This window comes from Callorhinus ursinus, unplaced genomic scaffold (assembly GCF_003265705.2).
Source record: "Callorhinus ursinus isolate GAN/ISIS: 27379988/994484 unplaced genomic scaffold, GSC_fseal_2.0 scaffold10, whole genome shotgun sequence".
NCBI lineage: Eukaryota > Metazoa > Chordata > Mammalia > Carnivora > Otariidae > Callorhinus > Callorhinus ursinus.
This window is the reverse complement of record NW_027397072.1, coordinates 59,301,204-59,323,118: the sequence shown is the minus strand read 5'-3', so window position 1 is coordinate 59,323,118 and position 21,915 is coordinate 59,301,204. Positions and strand designations below refer to the sequence as shown.

General features: G+C 34.9%; 1 protein-coding gene across 10 annotated transcripts in view; it reads left to right on the top strand.

The window, feature by feature from the left end:
* Window positions 1–21,915, top strand: part of EHBP1 (EH domain binding protein 1) — a 715,801-nt gene that overhangs the window by 524,073 nt on the left and 169,813 nt on the right. For all 10 annotated transcript variants that reach the window (XM_073897641.1, XM_073897642.1, XM_073897643.1 and 7 more), the window contains 2 exons: window positions 3,163–3,400; window positions 11,395–11,584. In XM_073897641.1, coding sequence (XP_073753742.1) covers window positions 3,163–3,400; window positions 11,395–11,584 — 428 coding nt within the window. The remainder of the gene's footprint in view (window positions 1–3,162; window positions 3,401–11,394; window positions 11,585–21,915) is intronic.

Sequence of the window (21,915 nt, the reverse complement as noted above, 5' to 3'; positions counted from 1 at the left end):
AGAGAGGGAACACAAGCAGGGGGAGTGGGAGAGGGAGAAGCAGGCCTCCCGCCGAGTGGGGAGCCTGATGTGGGGCTCGATCCTAGGATCCTGGGATCATGACCTGATCTGAAGGCAGATGCTTAACAACTGAGCCACCCAGGCACCCCGGAGCAATATCATTTTGTAATCCATTTCTCCTTCTCTTCCTTTATTTTCTCCCTTCTTACCAGATTCTAAATTTGTAAATTTAATTTAATTTGAGATTTTATTTTGTTTGTGAGCTATATATATTAAGAATGTATTTTAAATGTCAATGGTTATAATAAATCTTAGAAGTAGTCTAGTTCAGCTGCCTCTTTTCATAGATTAGGAAGCTGAGGCCCAGAGGAATTCACTGATTGAATGAGAACTTTAGGTAAATGGAAGTGGAGTTGGAGCTGAGATCCCTAATAAGTGTCTTCTTTTGACCACATGGCTTCTCCTCAATTGTGCACTACATATATCTGAGTATTCTGAGTTTTTAAAATATTACCAAAATATTTTGAGACATCAGTATTTGAGTTTTCCATTTCAAAGTCAAATAAAAATAGTTTTTTAAAAATATATGTGGGTCAGGGTGCCTGGGTGGCTCAGTCATTAAGCGTCTGCCTTCGGCTCAGATTATGATCCCAGGGTCCTGGGATTGAGCCCCACATTGGACTCCCTGCTCAGCGGGAAGCCTGCTTCTCCCTCTCCCACTACTCCTGCTTGTGTTCCCTCTCTCACTGTGTCTCTCTCTATCAAATAAATAAAATCTTTAAAAAAAAAATATATATATATATGTGGGTCTGTTTTCTGAGGTAAAGAAAGGAGTAGAAGATAACATGTAATATGGTATTTCTATTTAGGAGAGGTAGTCAACCTGATTCAGAATCTTTAACCATGCCTATAGAGCTAAAAAAAAAATGTGACAACCAATATTTTCTTTAAATATACGTGTCTTAGAGTCTTTGGTTTAATTATTTTCTAATAGAAGAATACTTGTTTTTTTAGAAATAATTTTTAAATTTTTATTGATGAAAAATTTGCATCTTCAAGTAAGAAAAGCATGTGAGGAAAAAATAATGTGTTGAAGTTGTTTAGATGGTTCTTTTATTTGCTTTTACAGCTTCAATTCTCCTTTTAGATTCATGACATTCTGTGCATCAGTGACCCTCTTAGAAAATATTAAATGTGTTTGTTAGCTTTTATATAAAATAATCTCATTTTAAACCCTCCTTTGTTGCCATTTCTGTCATCTTCAAACCATGCTCTATAGTTTGAATGCTTTCTTGCTTTTGGTTTTGTAACTGATGAATTTGCTTAGATCAAGTTTTGCAATCCTCTTCCTGAAAGTAAAAATAAAAATCTTATTTCCGTTGACCAGTTTTGTTGGTTTCTCAAGCATTTGAGACTTGATATTTGTTAATAAAAATTGAATAGGCAAAAATTTTCCAGCCTCTTTTCCCCTATAGAGAAAAGAAAATGCCTCATTTACATTGTTATAAAGATTCTAATGAAATGTTAAGTTTGAATATTATCCTAGTGTTAAAAACGTTACACAGTTACTGTATCTCTTCTCTAGCATAGTCTAGATTTAAATTTAAATTTAAAATTTAAGATTTATTTAAATTCATTTCCGTATTTATTATGATTTTATGAATTCTCTTTCACATTTTATAATTGCTTCTCCATGGTGTATGGAATTTCAGTTCAGAGGTTTTTCTTCAGTTAAAGACAAAATAAGTTTTCTGGGCTAATGTCTAAAGTATAAATTAAAGGAGCTTGACTTTAAAATATAAAAGTCATAAATATGTCAGTCATGAAATTTTTATAATAATTGGATTAAATTGTTTGAAATGTCACTTATGAATAGTTATTTTTCTTGAGAATTTCAGTAACCAGTTTTCTGCCTTCTACAGTATTTTGTCAGAATTGCACGGCATAATTAAAATTAACTTTTAAACTACCCTCTGATTGTTGGCTTTTTGAAACTTTTCTTCAGTCTGGGAAAACACTTGTTTTTATCAGAATCCATGACCAAATGTTGGACAGTTTTATTACAAGTTCTAGTTTTGTTTTAAAATATTAAGACACATAAGAAGAAAAAGGCTGGTACTAAGCACTTAGTATCATTGGAGGACATGATGCTATTGCAGTGCTTTTTGTTTTGGGAGTCAGAATTTTATTAAGGGTACCTTGGTTTTCAAAATGAAATTTAAAATAATAAAATTTAGAAAAATTTAATGTAACATGTCCGTCAGTTTATCAATATGATTTCAGTGTAGCACTCTCTATCTGAGAATTCCTACATTAGTCCTTTACCTTATTAAATAGAGTACTTATTGGATCAAAGTTATATTGAAAAAAATCAACAATCTCATTAAAAACTCTAGATTTTAAGGTCTTGTAGCATATAGAAACCTACTCTTGGAAGGCTTTGTGAAATAAATTCAGTGATATGTGGATATATATTTGATAATAGTCCGGAATGAATTTTCAGTTCCCTAAGTAGTCTCTTGCTGGTGTAACTACCAAAGACAATTTCAAAATTTAATCCACTTTGTGTTCTTAAAAATAAATTTATTTTATATCAGTTTAGGATGGCAAGCTAGTATAGGCAAATGAAATAAACAATAAATAGAATATTGTACCTCTAAGAAGGTTAAAATTTCAAAAATTGGCATAATGTAATGCTAATAATATTAGAGACCCCAAGGGCATTCCAAAAATGCCATTTTAGGGGCACCTGAGTGGCTCAGTTGGTTAAGCATCCTACTCTTGATTTTGGCTCAGGTCATGATCTCGGGGTCATGAGATCAAGCCCCACTTTGGGCTCCATGCTGGGTGCAGAGCCTGCTTAAGATTCTCTCCCTCCCTCTCTCTCTGCCCCTCCCCCTATAAATAAAATAAAATAAAAATAAATAAATAAAAATAGCCTGTTCAGAGCTGCCATTTTGGGGAGCAGCATTCCTGGAGAAGTAGACAAAGATCTTAGGTAACACATCTTCTGAACTTAGCCCCTCTAAAACATATTATTGTTTTGACTCTTTCAGCCCCATAGAGTATTAATTCAAGGTTATTTTTGTAAGCACTAAAAATATAAGAAAATATCAGATAATATTAATTTGATTTAATTCATTTTTTGCTGTTGTTTTATAGAACCCATCACTGAAACAGCATCACCTAAAAAATCAGAGGAATCTTTTTATAATAATAGCTATAATCCCTTTAAAGAGATACAGACTCCACAGTATTTGAACCCATTTGATGAGCCAGAAACTTTTGTAACTATAAAGGATTCTCCTCCTCAGTCTACAAAAAGAAAAAATGTAAGACCTGTGGACATGAGCAAGTACCTCTATGCTGACAGTTCTAAAACAGAAGAAGAGTTGGATGAGTAAGTACATTTTATTTTGCTATCATCATAAATTAGTCTCTATGTTTAAAGAGATGCTTCTGTAATCTAGCTTTACATGGGTAAAAAGAGGTCTGCCCCAGTGTTAATATACAGTTTACAAGTTAGTATCTGTCTCATGTCCATCTGAATTTTTATGATCTTGATGCTGATTCTTCCACCCTCTTCCATGTGAACGTATGTGCATCCTAAGCTAACAATGGAGAGAAATATGTTTGAAATCTCTAATTAGAATTCCAATTGTGTATTCTCATAGGAATCACATTATAAATGGCACTTAGATGTTTTTAATCAATTACTGTAAGTATTACACTTCAATAGGTTAGGTTCTCTTGTGGGAACCAGGTCATCATTTATGATATTGTTTTGATGAGAACACATTGTTCAAATGCCAAACAACAAGACCATAACAATTAGAAATTAGAAATTATCTTCATTTGAGTTATTATTCTTACCCAGATATGATTGTTATTGATTATAAGCTCATTATAAAAAGTCAGTATGATTAGGGCTGCCATTTTACTCAAATCTAGGGTGAGGATAGGAGAAGAGTGTGTGCAAATTGTATTCTGGAGTTAAACAGTTCACAGCCTGTGTGGCTGCAGACCGTGGCCCTGAGTGTGTTAAACAGCAACAACAAAACTTCCACTTCTAGCCATGATGGAGTAATAGACTGATAATAGCTTCTTGTCTTAAAAAACTAAAAACTAAACAACTGAATGAAATATATGAAACAATGGTTTTCAGATATTGTATGCAAATAGCACAGGACTGTGATTTCTGAGAAAACAGAAACAAAGAAGGTGAGCCCTTCCTTCTCCAAGCCTTATTTATGGGAGAGAATTTCCAACTCTAGTTCAGGGAGAAAGAGCCCAAAAGTCCTAGTAATCTCCATGGGTTTAGGAGACAGTTTGGACTTTGGGGGTACTGAAGAGAATAGAATTGTGGACAGAGTATCAGAGAGGAGAGAGCTACTCAGAAACTGAGTTTCAGAGATCTGTAGAAGGTTCCCCCTTGAGTCTTTAGCTGAGTATTGATGAGAGCATGCATATGAAGAAATTACCAAGGACAAAGAATCTCACAGAAACGTCCCTGGAGTTCACCCAGGACCAAGAATAGTTTATGTTTCCAAGCTGTTCCTTACACTTGGGACATCAAGTCAAGTCCTCATAATGGTGTCTCAATAAAGTGGTGAGGTTAGCCCTAGACTAAAGGCTGTTCTGGGCTTGCCTAACAAAGCTTAAAAGCAAGGCTCAAAAAAATCAAAATATTTCCAAGTAACTTATCTGCACGCCATACAAATATACCAGAGATACCAAAGGGAATACCAAAAAATCCAGCACCCAAAACAAAATTCACAATGTCTGACAGCTAGTCAAAAATCTATCAGGCATATAAAGAAGCAGGAAAATCTGACCCATCAGGAGGAGGAAACTCAGTCATAAGATATGGATGCAGAAATGGCACAGGTGATGGAATTAAAAGAATAGTAATTATATGTTTACTTGTAGTGAGGCTGTATGGGTCTTTGTTTTTCTCAGAAATATGTGAATTTTAGTGTTATTAAGATTATTTAGATCTTGGGAAAATAGTTATTCCTTTAAAAATACAGTTTAATAGTGGAATCTTTCAAAATAATGGGGATATTATAGATTGAGAGGGGAATAATAAAAAGGCTCCTTCAATGTATTAAATTGGGAGTAGTTGCTTGGTGTTAAGGAAGAAATGTCATTTCTTTCCTGTGCATTGGTTAGCTCCTGTTGTGAGCACTATTTTATTTTATTTTTTTTAAAGATTTTATTTATTTATTTGAGAGAGAGAGAGAATGAGAGATAGAGAGCACGAGCGGGAAGAGGGTCAGAGAGAGAAGCAGACTCCCCGCTGAGCAAGGAGCCCGACGCGGGACTCGATCCTGGGACTCCAGGATCATGACCTGAGCCGAAGGCAGTCGCTTAACCAACTGAGCCACCCAGGCGCCCTGTGAGCACTATTTTAACTTCTGGGTGCTGCACTTTACAAGGGGCATCAATGATTCAGAGCATTAAAAGAGTAGAGCAACAAAGTCATCAAAATGCCCAGAAACCACATCAAATGAGCAGTGATTGAGGGCATGGGGACTGTTTGACTTAGAAGAACGATTATTTAAGGGAACTACAATAACCAAATTCAAATATTTGATTTGAAAGAATGAGGTAGGTGACTTGTTTTTTATTGCTCTGGAACTACATTTCTCAACCTTTTCCCATTTTACACCATATGGCCTGTGACTCTTCATGGGCCTAGTTAGGTTTTGATAAAACCTAAAAAAGTTCTAACTTTCTGTAAGTACATAGAAATACATCATAGTAATCATCTGATTCCAAGTCCAGGTTTAGATTTCAGTACCAATTAATAACTATACAGGGATTGAAAAAGTTGGCAGAACTCTTACTGAAGTTATTATATTTGTTTTCTTTGAAATAGCCAATGTGTGATCAAAATAAAATTTCTCATGGGTGGTGTAGGTGCTGAGTAATACCCACACACCTAGAGTATTTGAATGTAAATATAAACTTCAAGTACCAACGTTCAGTCATTCCAAGATGCATGAGTATTACACAACTCACACTCACACCCTGCTCTCTCCTTTTAACAAATTAAAGAGACATCTAATGTTTGCTTAAACTTTTAAAATGCCTTAATAAAAACTAAAATCAGAATCACTGGGTGTTTCCTTTTGACCATTCTTTTTTTCCACATGAAAGTCACAGTCTTTACAAGTTTCCCATGAATAAAGAACATTCTAAATTGCTCAATCATCTGAGATTACCAGAGGGAACCTATAAACACTTAAGCTTTTTTTTTTTTTTAATAGGAATATACATACAGATTCTAAAGATTGCTCATCAGCTAATGTGAGAGTCCAGGAAGAACTCTATTTCTCATCCTTTTTTCTCCAAAAGTTTGTAGGTCCTACTACATTAGCAGAAATCTTCCAAAATTTGTTCTTACTTCAGTAATAAACTTATGACCTTTCATCGAGTGAAAAGCCTGTATTACTCATCTTCATTACAAAACTCTTCCTGCATCCTCTGACATAAAACTATCACGAATAAATAATCCTGAGTCCTTTGATGTGTAAAGCAACCTTCAGAACCTCAGCATATCCATCAGCACCAGGAGAAAGTAAACACCCTTCAGTGCTAGTAGCACGTGTCCTGTACACTTAGCAACCACAGGGATTTTCTCAGTTGTCTTGTGTTTGGTAGTTCAGCCATTCTAGTTTATGTAGCAAAAATAAAAACTGAGAAAGCAATAATATTTTTTCAAAACATTTATGAAATGACTTTTGAGATCCAGCATAAAATCATTTCTGGTATGGTTGTATGTCAATTTCCGAAGGAAAGTTGTCTTTGAATTTTATTCAGAGAAGCTACACACTTCATTTAAGAAATGTGGTTTGTCCAAAGAAACATAAATTTTCAAAGTGAGAGGAACAGACTTCAGATTTCACTATACCCTTGCTTCATATTTTATTGTATTTTCAGTAGGTTAATTCTATTTCTAATCAACTTACAGTTTTTCTTTCTGTAATTCTTTTTCTTGGGTAAATTGTTTTCTAAGCAGTAAATAATGTCATTTGAAATTATTCTGTCCAATTTCCCACTTAATGTAAATGATGAATTTTTAGTTCACAGTGAGTTAATGATATAACTAATTACTCAAGTATATAATACAAGGATAAAAATAATCTTTGCTTATTGAAAGTGATGTAGGAAGCCCTGAAATAGGTTATTCAAATCATAGATGATCAACAGAATGTGGAAATTATGCTAGTTCCTTAAATAATTTTTTTTACTAAAAATATTAAGTATTTTTAAAAATGCATTGATCAGTAATTATATAACATTTTTATAGAGAAGGGAGCATGTTCATAACCATATATATTATGTATATATTCACTTTTTGTAGCACAGTGTATACTATTCACCTTTTTTTTTTTAAGATTTTATTTATTTATTTGACAAAGAGAGACACAGCGAGAGAGGGAACACAAGCAGGGGGAGTGGGAGAGGGAGAGGCAGGCTTCCCGCAGAGCGCGGAGCCCGATTCAGGGCTCGAACCCAAGACCCTGGGATCATGACCTGAGCTGAAGGCAGCCTAACAACTGAGCCAGCCAGGCGCCCCTACTGTTCACTTTTTTAATAGCACTTTTTTTATTGAGATATACTTCACATGACATAAAACTCCATATTTAAAGTGTACACTTCAGTGGTTGTTAGCTAATTCACTGTGTTGTGCAGCCATCACCACAGTCTAATTCCAGAGCATTTTTGTCACCCCAAAAAGAAATCCTTTACCTATTAGTGGTTAGTTTCAATTCCTCCCTTCCCCTATCTCCTGAAAACTATTAATCTACCTTTTGCCCATATACATTTGAGTATCAAATAAATAGAATCATCCTGTTTATTCTTAAAGAGTAGGAAATTCAGTTTTAGTTAGAAATGTCTGATCCATAGGGACGATCATTCAAAGCCCTTAGAAGTAGAAGTTTATCTTATTCTGATTTAGTACCTAGCAAGTGGTGGTGCCTAGCACACTGTTTTCTCACCAATAGATTATAAGTGTGTGAGACACACTCATTCCTTTAGTCCTTCTGGCGGTGAGGCGTGGTCCAGGGCAGCTGGAGTCCCTGGTACCCTGATTTTCCAGCAGCTTCCTATGTTTTTACAATAGCATGACATACAAATTTCATTTTTACTACATGTCATAGGATAAAACAGATTGAGAAACATAGCTCTAATTATTTCAAGAAAATATCTGTGTTGATTATGTTTCTAGGAATATGAGTCTTATGATCCAGCTTTGGAAATCAGCTGATTATGAGCTTCTTTTCTACTTGCATTTACCTTCTTTTGACAAGAATACTAATATTCAAGTGGTTAGAGGGAGACCCAAGTGATTTGAAGCAGTCAGAGATAGGAAGTAAAAGGACAATATTTAGTTACTTTTGTATACATACTAGATATGTTTTATAAAAATTGCATGCAACTGAGTATTGTAAATTAAGTTAAAATGTACTGAATCATACCTGTTTTAAGAGATTCTGTCATTGTTTTCTTTGAAGCACAAATCCTTTTGTAATATAAATATCCTCTAACACTTCTTAGGTTTTCTTAAAACTAGCCATATTTACATAACAAATTAAAAATAATGATTATTGTGGCAGCTACCATCTTACAAACTGTATGGAAGTTTATTCTAGAGAGACCTAACCAAGAACAATTTTTTAGACTATCACCTAAATAATTCATATAACTGAATTAATTCAGTTAGATTGAAATGGGTCTGTTCAGTTCTGAAACATGTAACATTAGTTGGCAAGTAGTTAAGTTTGGGGGAAAAAGATTTTTCTCTTTTTTAAGTTTTGGAGTTTTAAGAAAAATGTTTTCATCTTATTTCTTTACATTTACCTCTCTTCAAACTACTTTTAGAGTTTGAAAAACAGCTGTATGAGGCTATCAATAAAATTAGGCCAAGAAACAAGCTTGTTGTAAGGATTAAATGGGTTAAAACATGTGAATTACTTAAAATAGTGACTAGCACAGCATAAATGCTTTATTAATCTTAGTTAATAATGTTATTGGCAACCGCCATTCTAGGCTAGATGTGATACCTTTCATATCTCTTTTCAGAGAGAATGTTCAGCTTTTTCTGAACGCCTAGTTATTTTAACATTGTTCCTTACTTTGATATCCCTAAGTTCGTCTCCAGGTTGTAAACATGGGATGTAAATACTTCACGCATATCTTGATCACTTACTAGGCAAGAATATTTTATCTGAAAAGCAAATTTTCAAGTGTATATCTGTTTCCTGTTCTTATTCTCTTGAATGCACAGACATAAGTAGAGGAAGAACAGGAAATAGGTTTCTTTGTAAATGCCAACTCCATTCAGTTAAAAGCTACTACTTGAACAGAGTTGAAAGAGATTCTGTGGCTGTACCCTAGCTCAATGGAAGGAATCCCGTGACACTAATTGTTACCATGAGTACAGCATAAGAATGACATCACAAGTATGATATATTTCCCATCTCTGATCCATATCTCCTTGGTACTCAGTCTCATATGATTTGACTGTCTATGTATAAATTCTTAGGCAAAGGAGTACATAATTGGTATTGGTTCTAAGTGAGTCTGATACTGTTGTAGTTAAAAGAGCATTCGTAATTGAAACAGAGGGTTATCAACAGTAAAGGCCTTATATGACTAGGTGGAATTCCCTTGGAATAATCACTATATTTGGGTCAGCTGGTACTTAGCCTTGGGGACTCAGAAATTATTCTGTACACATAGGATTCTAGAGAACCAACTGGTGTTGGGGAAAAATGCAACAAACTAATAAATAAAAACCAGGATAACAGTTTATAGGAAGAATAATCATCACATACACCAAATACTTGTGTTTATGGATAGCTAGTGAGAAAAAAAAACTCATCTATTCATAAAAGGACTTAACAAGGCAGATTTTTTGCCTGGGCCTAGACTGTAGGTAGAGGGAAAAAAAAAAAAGTCTTCCCAGAGAAGTTATAAGCACATAGGCCCACCCAAATCTTCTATGGATTTGACATTATATTGGTAGGGTAGCCTGAGATCCTCCAAGCCAAGAAAATAGCACATAAAATGGCTTCTGAAGCACTTGGCAAATACAAACATAAACAGTGAAGAGAGGCACTCCCAGCTCAGACTATGCAGGATTTCCTCATTGAGGAAATCCTTAAGTTAAATCCTTAACTCAGATTAAGCCCTGAACTTGAAATCTAGAATTACAAATCATACAAGAAAAGAGTATACCAAGAGAAAATCAGGAGACAAAAGAAACATTAGAATTGTACATGCAAGAACTTGAATAGATTTATCAGATCGAGGCTCCGAAATAAATGTGTTTAGATGATGACTCAAATCTCTGTACCTGAGGTATTTTACACATAGCTGCATGAAGAAAAATGCTTATCAGAATTAAAAACTCATGGAGAATTAAACAGTAAATTAGACACAGATGAAGAGAGAAAAAGTTAACTGGATCATAGATGTGAGGGAATTATCCAGACTATAACACAGGAGGAATGAAAATTTGTAAAAATATGAAGGAGAGAGATAACTCAACATACATCTGATAAGATTTTCTAAAGAAGAGAATAGAGAAAATAGAGAAGAGGCTATCAAAGATAATGGTTGATAATTTTTCAGAACTAATGAAACATACATCTTCAGACTCAGGAGATAGAAGGAGCCTGAAACAGGATAAATTAAGAGAAATCCACACCTAGACATGTCATAGTAAAATTGCTCAAAACCAGAAGAAAAAAGAAGATCCTAACAGAAACTAAAGATAAAAGATGACTTATAAAAGAGAAATAGTAGGCTGACAGTGGGCTAATATCATCATTGTGCTGAGATGAATTAACTGACAACTAGAATTCTCTACCTAGCAAAATTATCATTTAAGTGTGACATAAAGACATTTTCAATACCTGGGAGTATTTACTATTAACAGAACCTTGCTGAATGAACTTCTAAATGCATTTCATCCTAATGAGAAGGAATGAAGTGCAGGAAAAAAAAGTGTTTGATGTGGGGTGCATAAAAAAGCAAATATTTCCACATCTTATTTCCTTTTCCTTGGGTGTGGGGAGTATATAGGACTTATTATTACTATAAACATTTTTCTAAGGATCTATATACAATAGAGCTAAGTGTGACCTTGCATGAAAAAAGTTAAAAAATACTTTTTAAAGGGGAAAAATTTTATTGTCAGTGATTAACAAAACAATAGATTAATAGTGGTTGTTTCCAAATTGTAGGTATCACTAGTTTGGGTTTCTCCTTATCATTTTCAGTATTTTTTAGTTTTATAAATTTTTACTTTTTTCTTATTTTAGCTAGGAATAAACTATTTTTAGAGTAACATTTAACAATAATTCTTCTTTCATTTAGATCTAATCCTTTTTATGAACCTAAACCAACTCTTCCTCCAAATAATTTGGTAACTCCAATTCAAGAACTGGAAACTGAAAGGAGAGTGAAAAGAAAAGCTCCAGCCCCACCAGCCATCTCACCAAAGACAGGAGGAGTAAATGAAAACACCATTATTTCTGCAGGAAGAGATCTCTCCACTTCTCCTAAGGTAGGAGTTTATTCTTAGTAAAAACATGTATTATATTTTATCTTTTTTCCCCCATGCAATTTAATTCAAATTAAGAAAAGTCATTGTTTGCTATTTTTGATGATTTAAAAGTAAAATCCAAGTAAATCCTTTATACTGCAACACTGTGTATATGTTTGGGAGCCTGTAAATTTACAGAACAGTATGATTGGATAGTTTGAGTTAAGATTTTTTTAAATGCTGTTTTGAAATAGAGGAAGAAAGACATTATAATTGTAGGGATGGTGCTTTAGAGAAAAGATACTCTAAAGTAACAAGGTATGAGGGACAGCTTGCACTGATATTGAGGAAGGAGTAGAAATCATCCTTTGAGAAACATACTGGAAGATTAAGGCCCAGTGCAGAAAAATGCTTTATTGAACAATTTCAATATTGTCATTTTGATTTATGTCAAGTTAAAATTTTGGCCTATTGTCACTATTTTTAGAAGTTTTAATGCATAATAATTACATGGAAAAGTAAGGCACATTGTTGGAACAAGTCTAAAGCTTTTACATGATTTGGTTGCAAATAGGATGATATCTTGTGTGTTTAAGGTAGAAATGTTGGATTTTGCAAGTTTTTTTAGGCAAGTAACTTTTGCCCATCAACTCATGGGTGTTTTGTTCATATTACATTATTTAATTCTCACAGGTAGTTAAGGGAAAAATAAGGTGAACTTCATGAAACTCAGTGGGATAAAGTAAAGATCAGAGGTCCCTTAGCCAGGAGAACCAGGATTGGAACTGGTATTTTCATTAATTGTGTGATACCTGGGCCATACTCCACCTCAGGTGCCTGGGCTGCTGTTTTTCTCAAGGGCACTGAAGTTCAGTAATTTCTCTTAGATTTTTCAGTTCATTCTTTGGTTTTTGTTAAATGCCAGAGCCCTAAAATTGTTTGTTTGCCTGTATTTTCATTGTTTTAGAGAGAGTGAGTTCCCTAAGGTTTTCATTCTGCTATTCTAGAAGTCAATCTTCAGGTGTTTGTTTTTATATCAGGTATTTTTTAACCCTGTAACTCTAGGGGGAGAAACCAGGACTAAATTCTATCTTCTAATTGACTAGGGAAAGGTGGGAGTGGGGTTGCAACTCTAAATGAAAGCAGCAAATGGTAGAAATTAAAGCAAAGGAGGTGGCCAATTCCTGTACCCATGAGAGAAAAAAAAAAGACAGTAATTAGGGCACAAGAATAGCTAAACCCTTGTCTCCCAAATCTCTACTCCATTGTGTACTCCCTGCCCCAACCTCTCCTATAGTGAGTCCATCAGGAGTTTGAAGCTAATCAAGAAATCCTAATCTCTTTGTAGGGGAATGAAAAGGAATTTAACAGTGCCTATTGTATGCATTTGATCCATAGAACAACCTGAGAAATACATACGATTATCTTCTTTTTATATATGAGAAACTGAACCTTCTTTAAGTAACTTGCTCAAAATGATAAAACTAGTAGTGACATGCCTGCATTAAAATTCGGACTCAAATAAAGGACTCAAAGGTCCTTTGAGTCTAAAACCCATACTTTTCCCACTGTGCCATTCTACCTCTAAAGAGGTATTTCCATTTCCAAGTTGGAACCCTAAATACATTATTCTATAGAAACATTGTTATACCTACCTGCTGATTAAGTTCTGTTATAGTGACATATAACATAGCTATTTTCTACATTATTTTGAGGATAGTGTTCCACTGCAGATATATCATGGAATAAATGATGTTTATGGGAAAGGCACCATGCTTCTCTTCTTAATACGCTCAGACACAGACAGTAGAAACACAATCAGTCATATCCCAAGTAACACATTCTGCTGATCGGGGAGTTAACTCAATTATGTGAAATACAACTGTGAAAAATTAATTTTAAAAAAGATTGCTGATATATTATTAGGCAAAAAAATAAAATGTGTAATGTCTAATAGCTTCTGTATGTATAAAGTTTTATTTTAAAAAGGTTTATTCACACATATATTCTTACACACATAGACATCCACACTCATATACATTATGGAAGGAATTATAGGTAACTTAATAATGGTTACCTTTGAGGAGAAGGGTTTTGGTACAATACAGGGTATGCACAAGACTGAGGAAGGCATTTCTTTTCCTTTTTTACCTTTCTGTATTTGAACGTTTGATCCTTACATGTGTTTTACTTCCATTTGTGTTTGTTACACCAATTGGAAGTTACTGAGTAATGAGATCATGGATGTTTCTGTTGTTGTTGCCTTCTGCACAAGGTACAAGATAACATTTTTCTAAAAAAGTTTATCCTTCAGAATAGAGGAAGTCACTCTTAGGTTTGACAGGTGGTATTAAACTATTTGATGGTAGCCTCGGGTTTCATCAGGTACCTTGGTGTTCTGCTCTGAAGACCAGGTATAGAGGCTTAGCAGCAGGACACTGGCTCCTATTCCACTTCCACAGCAGAAATCCATATTCATTCAGTTTGTATGTTGGAACTCATGTAAGATTTCATTTTAAAAAATGGACCATTGCCAAACCAAAAAAAATTGGAAACCACGAATGACACAGTTATGTATGAGATAAGGAAGATTAGAATCAATAGCATACTGACAATAATAAAAATGATAAATGGCAGCTGAGAAAGCACAGTAGTATGGGGCGTATTCATCATAAGAGTAGATATATACATGTATGTATGTATGTATATTTATATATGTATGTACTTCCTAGTAGTTCCTGAAGACTTTGCACTATTAAAGCTGAGTAAAATACTTGACCATTTTGGTAACTTTGAGTCAATATGAAAAAGGCTTACTGTGTATTGTATACCATATTCTGTTTAGGGAAGCAGGAAAGTGTGTTTTACATCAAAACATGTCCATTAAAATTATTAAAGAGTTTTAATGGTTTTAAGGTACTCTTCTGGCCAATTACTTTCCTTATTTGTAAATTGAAAGGAGATAATAATACAAATAAAGATTTTGGTTCACATTTTAGTCGAATAATAAGAGGCTATCACACCACAATTGTTTGGTGTAACAAAATGCCAGGTTGTACTCAGTGATAACTGACTGTAGAAGCTGAAGAGCATTCAGTGTGACACGTGCTCAGCCAGATGATTAATTTCCCCACCTGTCACCTGAAACTACTTATTTATCAGAAAATTTATGAAAAAGAACTAAGATCAGAATTTAAACAAAGTGATAATAAGCATGTACTTATATTGCAAATAAAATTCAAACTATCCTGAAGGCAGCTAAGGATTCTTCAGTGTTTTAAATCTATGTAAACTCCACACTTCAGACCATTGATTTCTGTATTTATAAAGTGATAAAACTATAATACTTCTATTTTTTTAAGATTTTATTTATTTATTAGAGAGCACAAGCAGGGGGAGGGACAGAGAGAGAGGGAGAAGCAGACCCCCTAGCAGGGAGCTCTACACAGGGCTCCATCTCAGGACCCTGTGATCATGACCTGAACTGAAGGCAGACGCTTAACCGACTGAGCCACCCAGGTGCCCCAAAACCGTAATACTTTTAAAGACGACTTAGGAAAAAAGGCAAGTGTGTAGGGAAGTAACCTGACATTAAATATATACAACCATCCAATAAAATAATAAGTTAGGGTCAGTGGTGGCTGACCATCATTTACTAACTGTGACTATAAGTTAATAAATATATAACTCTGAGTTCCTAGATATAATTCATGCAACATAGTATAAAATGCAATTAAAATTATGAGAGCAAGTTTAGGAACATAAACAACATTGTTGCTAGATATATCTGCTGAAGTATATTATTAAACATTATATACCCAATTCCGTAAAAATCAGAAATATATGAATAGCCAACTATCAATGACAAGAAAGAATTAAAATAAATTAAACTTACGTTTTTGTGATAGCATAGAGAAGAGCCCCACTGCACATTTGATGATGAAATGAGCCTGGTCAAGTGGAGAAAGGCTCCCTCAAAGATCCTGACTGGTGAAACTCCAGTGGTTGACAGTGATACTACTATCCACTTCTTCCATCTCTAAAAGTGAAAACCCCAGCCATATCTCAAGGCCCAGCTAAATAACTTAGGCCTCCACTTATTGTTACCTCTTTCTAGAAAGTTCTGACAAAGTCCTAAGGTTTACACTTGTATATTTTTTAATTTGAGTACGGATTGCCGTAACTGTGGGAAGCCCAGGGTAAACCAAAGTCAAAATTACATACAGCAGTTCCTTTGATTGGTCCCAGGAGCAAATTCAAACTACAAGGCAAACACCCTTTTCAGCTTTTGCACATAAAGACCTCCTAGAAAGTTCCTTACCTCCATTTCTTCTGTGCAAAACTACAGAATGATGCCTATAGGCCATTCATGCTAAAAAACAATGAGCCCACAATTGAACTGTTAATATATCCTCATATGTACATTGAAAATGTCTCAGACTTTCCAAGAAAAATAGTAAAAAGCACAAGGATCATAATTTAAATGAATGCAATGATAAATACCCAGTTATTTTGTAAAATAAAATGCCAAACTACATTCAATGACAATGGGGTGCAGAGGGTGGGTAAGATATCTACAGAATTTTTACTTACCTGAATACCTTACTTAACCAAAGTTGTTCCTCAATAATACTAAGTGGCACACTCTTGTATGTATCACCTGTTCTTTTTTTTTTTTTTTTTTAGATTTTATTTATTTATTCATGAGAAACAGAGGGAGAGAGAGAGAGAGAAGCAGAGGGAGAAGCAGGCTCCCAAGGAGCAGGGAGCCCGATGCGGGACTCGATCCCAGGACCCTGGGATCATGACCTGAGCCGAAGGCAGACGCTTAACCATCTGAGCCACCCAGGCGCCCTGTATCACCTGTTCTATTAGTAGTCTTGGTTATAACTAACAGAAACAAACCATTTGGTTGATTTTTTTTTTTTTCACTTAAACAAAAGGATAACTTGTTACAAAGACCCCACGAGATTTTACAGAACCCTTGGCAAAGAATACAGCTGGGCCTCAGGTATCAGTGACTATTTTAACTGTTTCTCTCTCTGGAATGTCTTCAGTCTGCCTTTACCTTTTTAATGATAGTTTAGTCCAGCCTGTTTTCTCCCTGCAAAATAGTTTATGTTCTGGAATTCCCTATCTCCCCTTGCAAAGCTACCCTTCTTTCAGTGTGGCTGATATTAGCTAAAGATTAAGAAAAAATTACACTGTTTCAGAGGTACAGGTCTGTGATTCAACAGTCTTGTACAATTCACAGCACTCACCATAGCACATACCCTCCCCATTGTCTATCACCCAGCCACCCCATCCCTCCTATTCCCCCCCAAAAAGAAAATATTACACTGAATCAACTACTTTTTCTTACTATGTCTGTGGAACCTCCCAGAATTGTTATTTTTTTAAGATCTTATTAATCAAATGAGTCTCTGGTTAATGGAATTTCAGTTGGGATTAGAATTATCTGTGGGCAATAGAAAGCCTCGAATGACAGGTTTTTTTTGTTTTATGATTTTATTTTTAAGCAATCTCGACACCCAACATGGGGCTTGAACTCACAACCCTGAGATCAAGAGTCTTATGCTCCACTGATGAGCCAGCCAGGTGCCCCTCAAATGCCAGTTTAAATAAAAGAAAAATTTATTTCTATCTTTGAAAATGTTGAAGGTCTATTGCCAGTACAGTCACCTCACAAAGGCATCAGGGACCCAGTCTCCTGTTTTGTTGATCCACCATCCTGGGCATGGACTTCCAAGATAGCCATCTTTGAACCATTGCCAATATGCCCCCTTCCAGTGAACAAGAAAAGGACAAAAAACAGTCACACCTACCTCTAGCAAGGGACATTAGAAAATAAATCTTTATTCTGGGCAGTTGTATTACCCAGCTAAAAATCAAGAGTTCTAGAACTAAGAAGGAAGAGTAGAATGAATATTAGGGAACAGCCGACAGGCTGTGCTATAGAAGGCTATTAAAATGTGAGTTTTATAGTGGAGATGCAAATGAGCCCAAATCTTGGTATCTGTTCTATGAGACTATCTGAATAATAACTGCTTGAAACAGTTATTTTTAAATGACATTTGCCAACCAATCATGGGCTTCACAGGAAAATCAGAATATTTTGCAACTGAGCATGAAGAAGTCTAGGAATAGTACTACAATAGAATGCAAAAACAAAACCCACAAACAAGAAACTTAAGCTAGCAAAAGTTAAATAGTATTTCCTTAAAAATCAGCTCACTACATTTATATAATGATGTCTGAAAAGATACGGTAATTTTCAGAGCGTAAAATTACTGGTGAGGATACTGAGAAACATTCCCCTTTTTTTGGCACCTGCAATATCAATTCAAAAATATATTTGCACATAGGTACTGCAGGGTCTGGACCAGAGTGAAGCAAGAGAGGGTTGTAGGACACAAAATTTAAGTTAGTACTTGTCTCCTATTGGGGAAAGGATTTTACATCTGTACTACCCTGAGAGTGAATGCCTCCTTGAATCTTGTGCTCTAAGGTGCTGCCTTGCCTCACTCTAGTCCCAACCCTGGTGCACAGATGAGGGAAATTTGACAGACAAATGTGCAGTAGCTGTAACCCACTTAAAGGCCTTTGCAAACTGGAAAAATGAGCAGCCATAGCATCGAGAACATCTCTAAGAATTTGCCTCTTGATTTTTCTGACTGTATTTAATGGGAAAGATAAAAATGCTAAATTCTGTTTGAAAACAAATGAACAGGGGCGCCTGAGTGGTTCAGTTGGTTAAGCGGCCGGCTCTTGATTTTGGCTCTGGTCATGATCCTGAGGGTCCTGGGATCGAGCTCCATCTCAGGCTCCCCACACTCAACAGGGAGCCTGCTTGAAGATAATTTCTCTCTCCCACCCCCCTTCAAATAAATAAATAAATCTTAAAAAAAATAAAAATAAAAATGAACGAACAAACCATAATTAGAATGCCTGACTTTTGAAATAAATTTTGTATAATAATTAAAGGTGACTTTGAGAGGTTATTCTTTTATATCAGTATATTCTGGAGTAACTGAATTAAAGTGCCTGTCACAGTTCTCCAGCTGACGATTGAATTGCCATTTTTTCCTTATGGAGACAAAAGTGTTCCCATATAGGAAAAGAATCTGAATAAGGTAAATAAATTATTTGTGTACTTTGATGATAAAGAATGCTTTGTAAAGTCTAAGCAGTTAGAACAAATGGTAAAGTGAGTGTTCGTGATGTGTATCAGCAGGATCACTTTAGGGTACATTATTGAAAAATGTGAAGGAAGCACCAATTACCCTTTACTGCATGAAAAAGAGGAATATATCTGTAGTGTTTGAACAGATTCATACAAACTATGACAGAGTCCTTCTCAACTGCAAGTACTGGATAGCTTTAGGCTATAATAGTAAGAAACAGACAAAAACAAAAAATGAAAAGAACCACAACAGAGTGTGCAGCAGGGCAAGGACTCATGTGAAGCAAGAGAGGCAGCGAGGGTATAAAATTAAGAAGCCATTAACTCTTGAGGTGTAAGTGCAAACTTGGCACTTGTTTAAACTCAAGAGTTAGTGTCTCCTTAAATTTTGACAGTAGGTGCCTCATTTTTAAGGAGATACTCGCTCTCAGTGTCATGTATGAACCTGAAAATGAGTGCCTCCTTAAATTTTGTGCAAAAAAATGTTGAAAAAGGGGGACCAATCTTAATCATCAGAACAAATGACCTTCTGTAAAACAAACTTACCACAAAACCAGAAGTTTTTTCTTAAAAAAACTTCTAATTAATATTTTTAGTGTGATTCAACTGGACATTCCATTAATAAATGAAATAAGCAAGTAGTCACCAAAAATAATGATCTGAGGCAAAACCTTAATCATGGGTGAATCTAGACAAAGAATATATGGGTTTTTATTGTACTATATTTGCAACTTTTCTGTAGGTTTGAAATTTTTACCCCAAGATGGTGATGGTAATAATTTGAGAATGGCAAAGAGCTCTTGGATGTGAAAAGATGGAATTTAAAAAATTTTAGATTATATATAGCTGATAGTATATTGCAGAACATCAAATTAATGAATAAGAGGACAAACTTAAAAAATTCTTTCTAGAATTCAAGGTGAAAAGTGAAGAAATTAAAATTATGGGAGAGAAAGTAAAAACAAAGGCTAGAATTAGGAAATTCACTACATTTATTATAGGAGATGTAGAGATGAGAACAGATGAGGAAAATAATATATCAAAGAGAATTTATGTGAGTTAGTCAAAAAGACTTGAGTCTTTAGATTAAAAGAACTCACAAGTACTGGGCAAGATGAATGGAATGAGACCAAACTAGACATATCTGATAGTACTTTTGAATTTCAAAGGCAGGGTGATGGACATTGGGGAGGGTATGTGCTATGATGAGTGCTGTGAATTGTATAAGACTGATGAATCACAGACTTGTACCCCTGAAACAAATAATACATTATATGTTAATTAAAAAAATAAAGAAAACAAAACAAAAAAAGGCAGGTTACCTACAAAGGAAATATTTTACCATCAGATGCTTGTGTAACATTAATTGCTGGAAACAATGGAGCATGTTTACGTAATTAAAAAAGAATAAATATCTGCAGACAGATGGAAACATATCAGATATATAAAAATTTATGAATTTGTAATGATAATATCCAAATAGTTGATGGAGATTGCTAGGTCACCAACTCATTATTGTATACATTGATAAATAATGAAAAAGAGTCAAGTATTTATTCTGACTTTCCTTTATGAACTGTATTTCAAGATAATAGTTGATGAGGGAAAGTTCTTCCTCTATAGAAGAATTCTAGCAATGGAATGCAGAAGGAATGATATGATTAGAAAATTCACAATTTCATAATCCCTAAGGAAATAATGGTTCTAGCAACAATCAGCATGGCTGCTAAAACCCTTGAGGAAAGGTTTTATAATGGATGAATGGATCAGGCTGACAATACTCAACTGTAGTGATCAATCTTAATATCCTTAAGAGTATGACAGTCATTTTGTGCCTCTTGATATTGCAATAGCAAATATACAGAACCACCTTTAAACTATTCTTGCCAGAGAATTAAACTGAGATCTAATCAAGCCAGTGGTTGTAATAACTATCAAGAAATATGGGGTGGAGGTAGGTATGTAGAGGAATATGTGAAATGACACCGTGAAGATGCAATCAACCAAAACAGATAATGTGGGAAATCTTCCAAGACAGATGACCCAATTCATTTAACAAATGAATAGCTTGGTCAAAGTGTAGAAGAGGAGAAATTATAGATCTTGAATTTACTTATCTTTTAGAGATACATACTGGATTATTTACTGTTGAAATGATAGAATTCTGGGATTTGCTTTAAAATACTCTAGAAGAAAAATGTGTGTGTAGGGGGATAGTATTGGAGGGAATAACAAAACAAAATTGGAAAAAATATTGATAACTTTTGAAGCTAAGTAGTCGTTACATGAGGGTTCATTATAATATTTGTTCTACCTTTAAAATTTTCCATTATAAAAAATAAAAACAAAACAAAACCAAAAACCCTAGAGGATTTAGAAAGATGTAGTATAATTCTAATTTAACTCTGAGAAGGAAAAGAAAGAGTAGAGCAGAGACTATATTTGAAGAGATATAATGGCTGAGGACTTTTTAAAACTGATGAAAGATACAGTCTGCTGATTCAAGAAGCCTAGCAAAAATCCCATTTGGGATAAAAGAAATCCATACCCGGAGACCTTGTAGTGAAACTTCAGAAAATGACTGATTGATAGGCAGATACAGGTAAATAGGGAGAGAAATAGAAGAGATCTTTAAATAAGCTCAGGGTGGGAAGAAGCAGTATACCTTCAAAGGAACACTGCTGATTTCTCAACAGTAATAATGGAAGCCAGAGATAGTTCAGTGATATCTCTCACATGATGAAAGAAAATAACTGCCAGCCTAGAATTGTATGTCCAGTGGAAAATATTTCAAGAATGAGGACAAAAATAGGGACGCCTGGGTGGCTCAGTTGGTTAAGCGTCTGCCTTCGGCTCAGGTCATGATCTCAGGGTCCTGGGATTGAGTCCCACATTGGGCTCCTCGCTCAGCGAGGAGCCTGCTTCTCCCTCTGCCTGCCACTCCCCCTGCTTGGGCTTTCTCTCTCTCTCCCTAATAAATAAATAAAATCTTAAAAAAAAAAAAAAAGAATGAGGACAAAAATAAAGATGTTTCCAGACAACCAAGTTTGCTCCCAACAGAAATTCTAAAACATATAACTTAGGCAGAAGGAAATTACTCATTAGAAGATGAAGAATTCAAGAAACAAAGATCACACAATGGCAAATAGGTGGATAAATTTAAGCACAA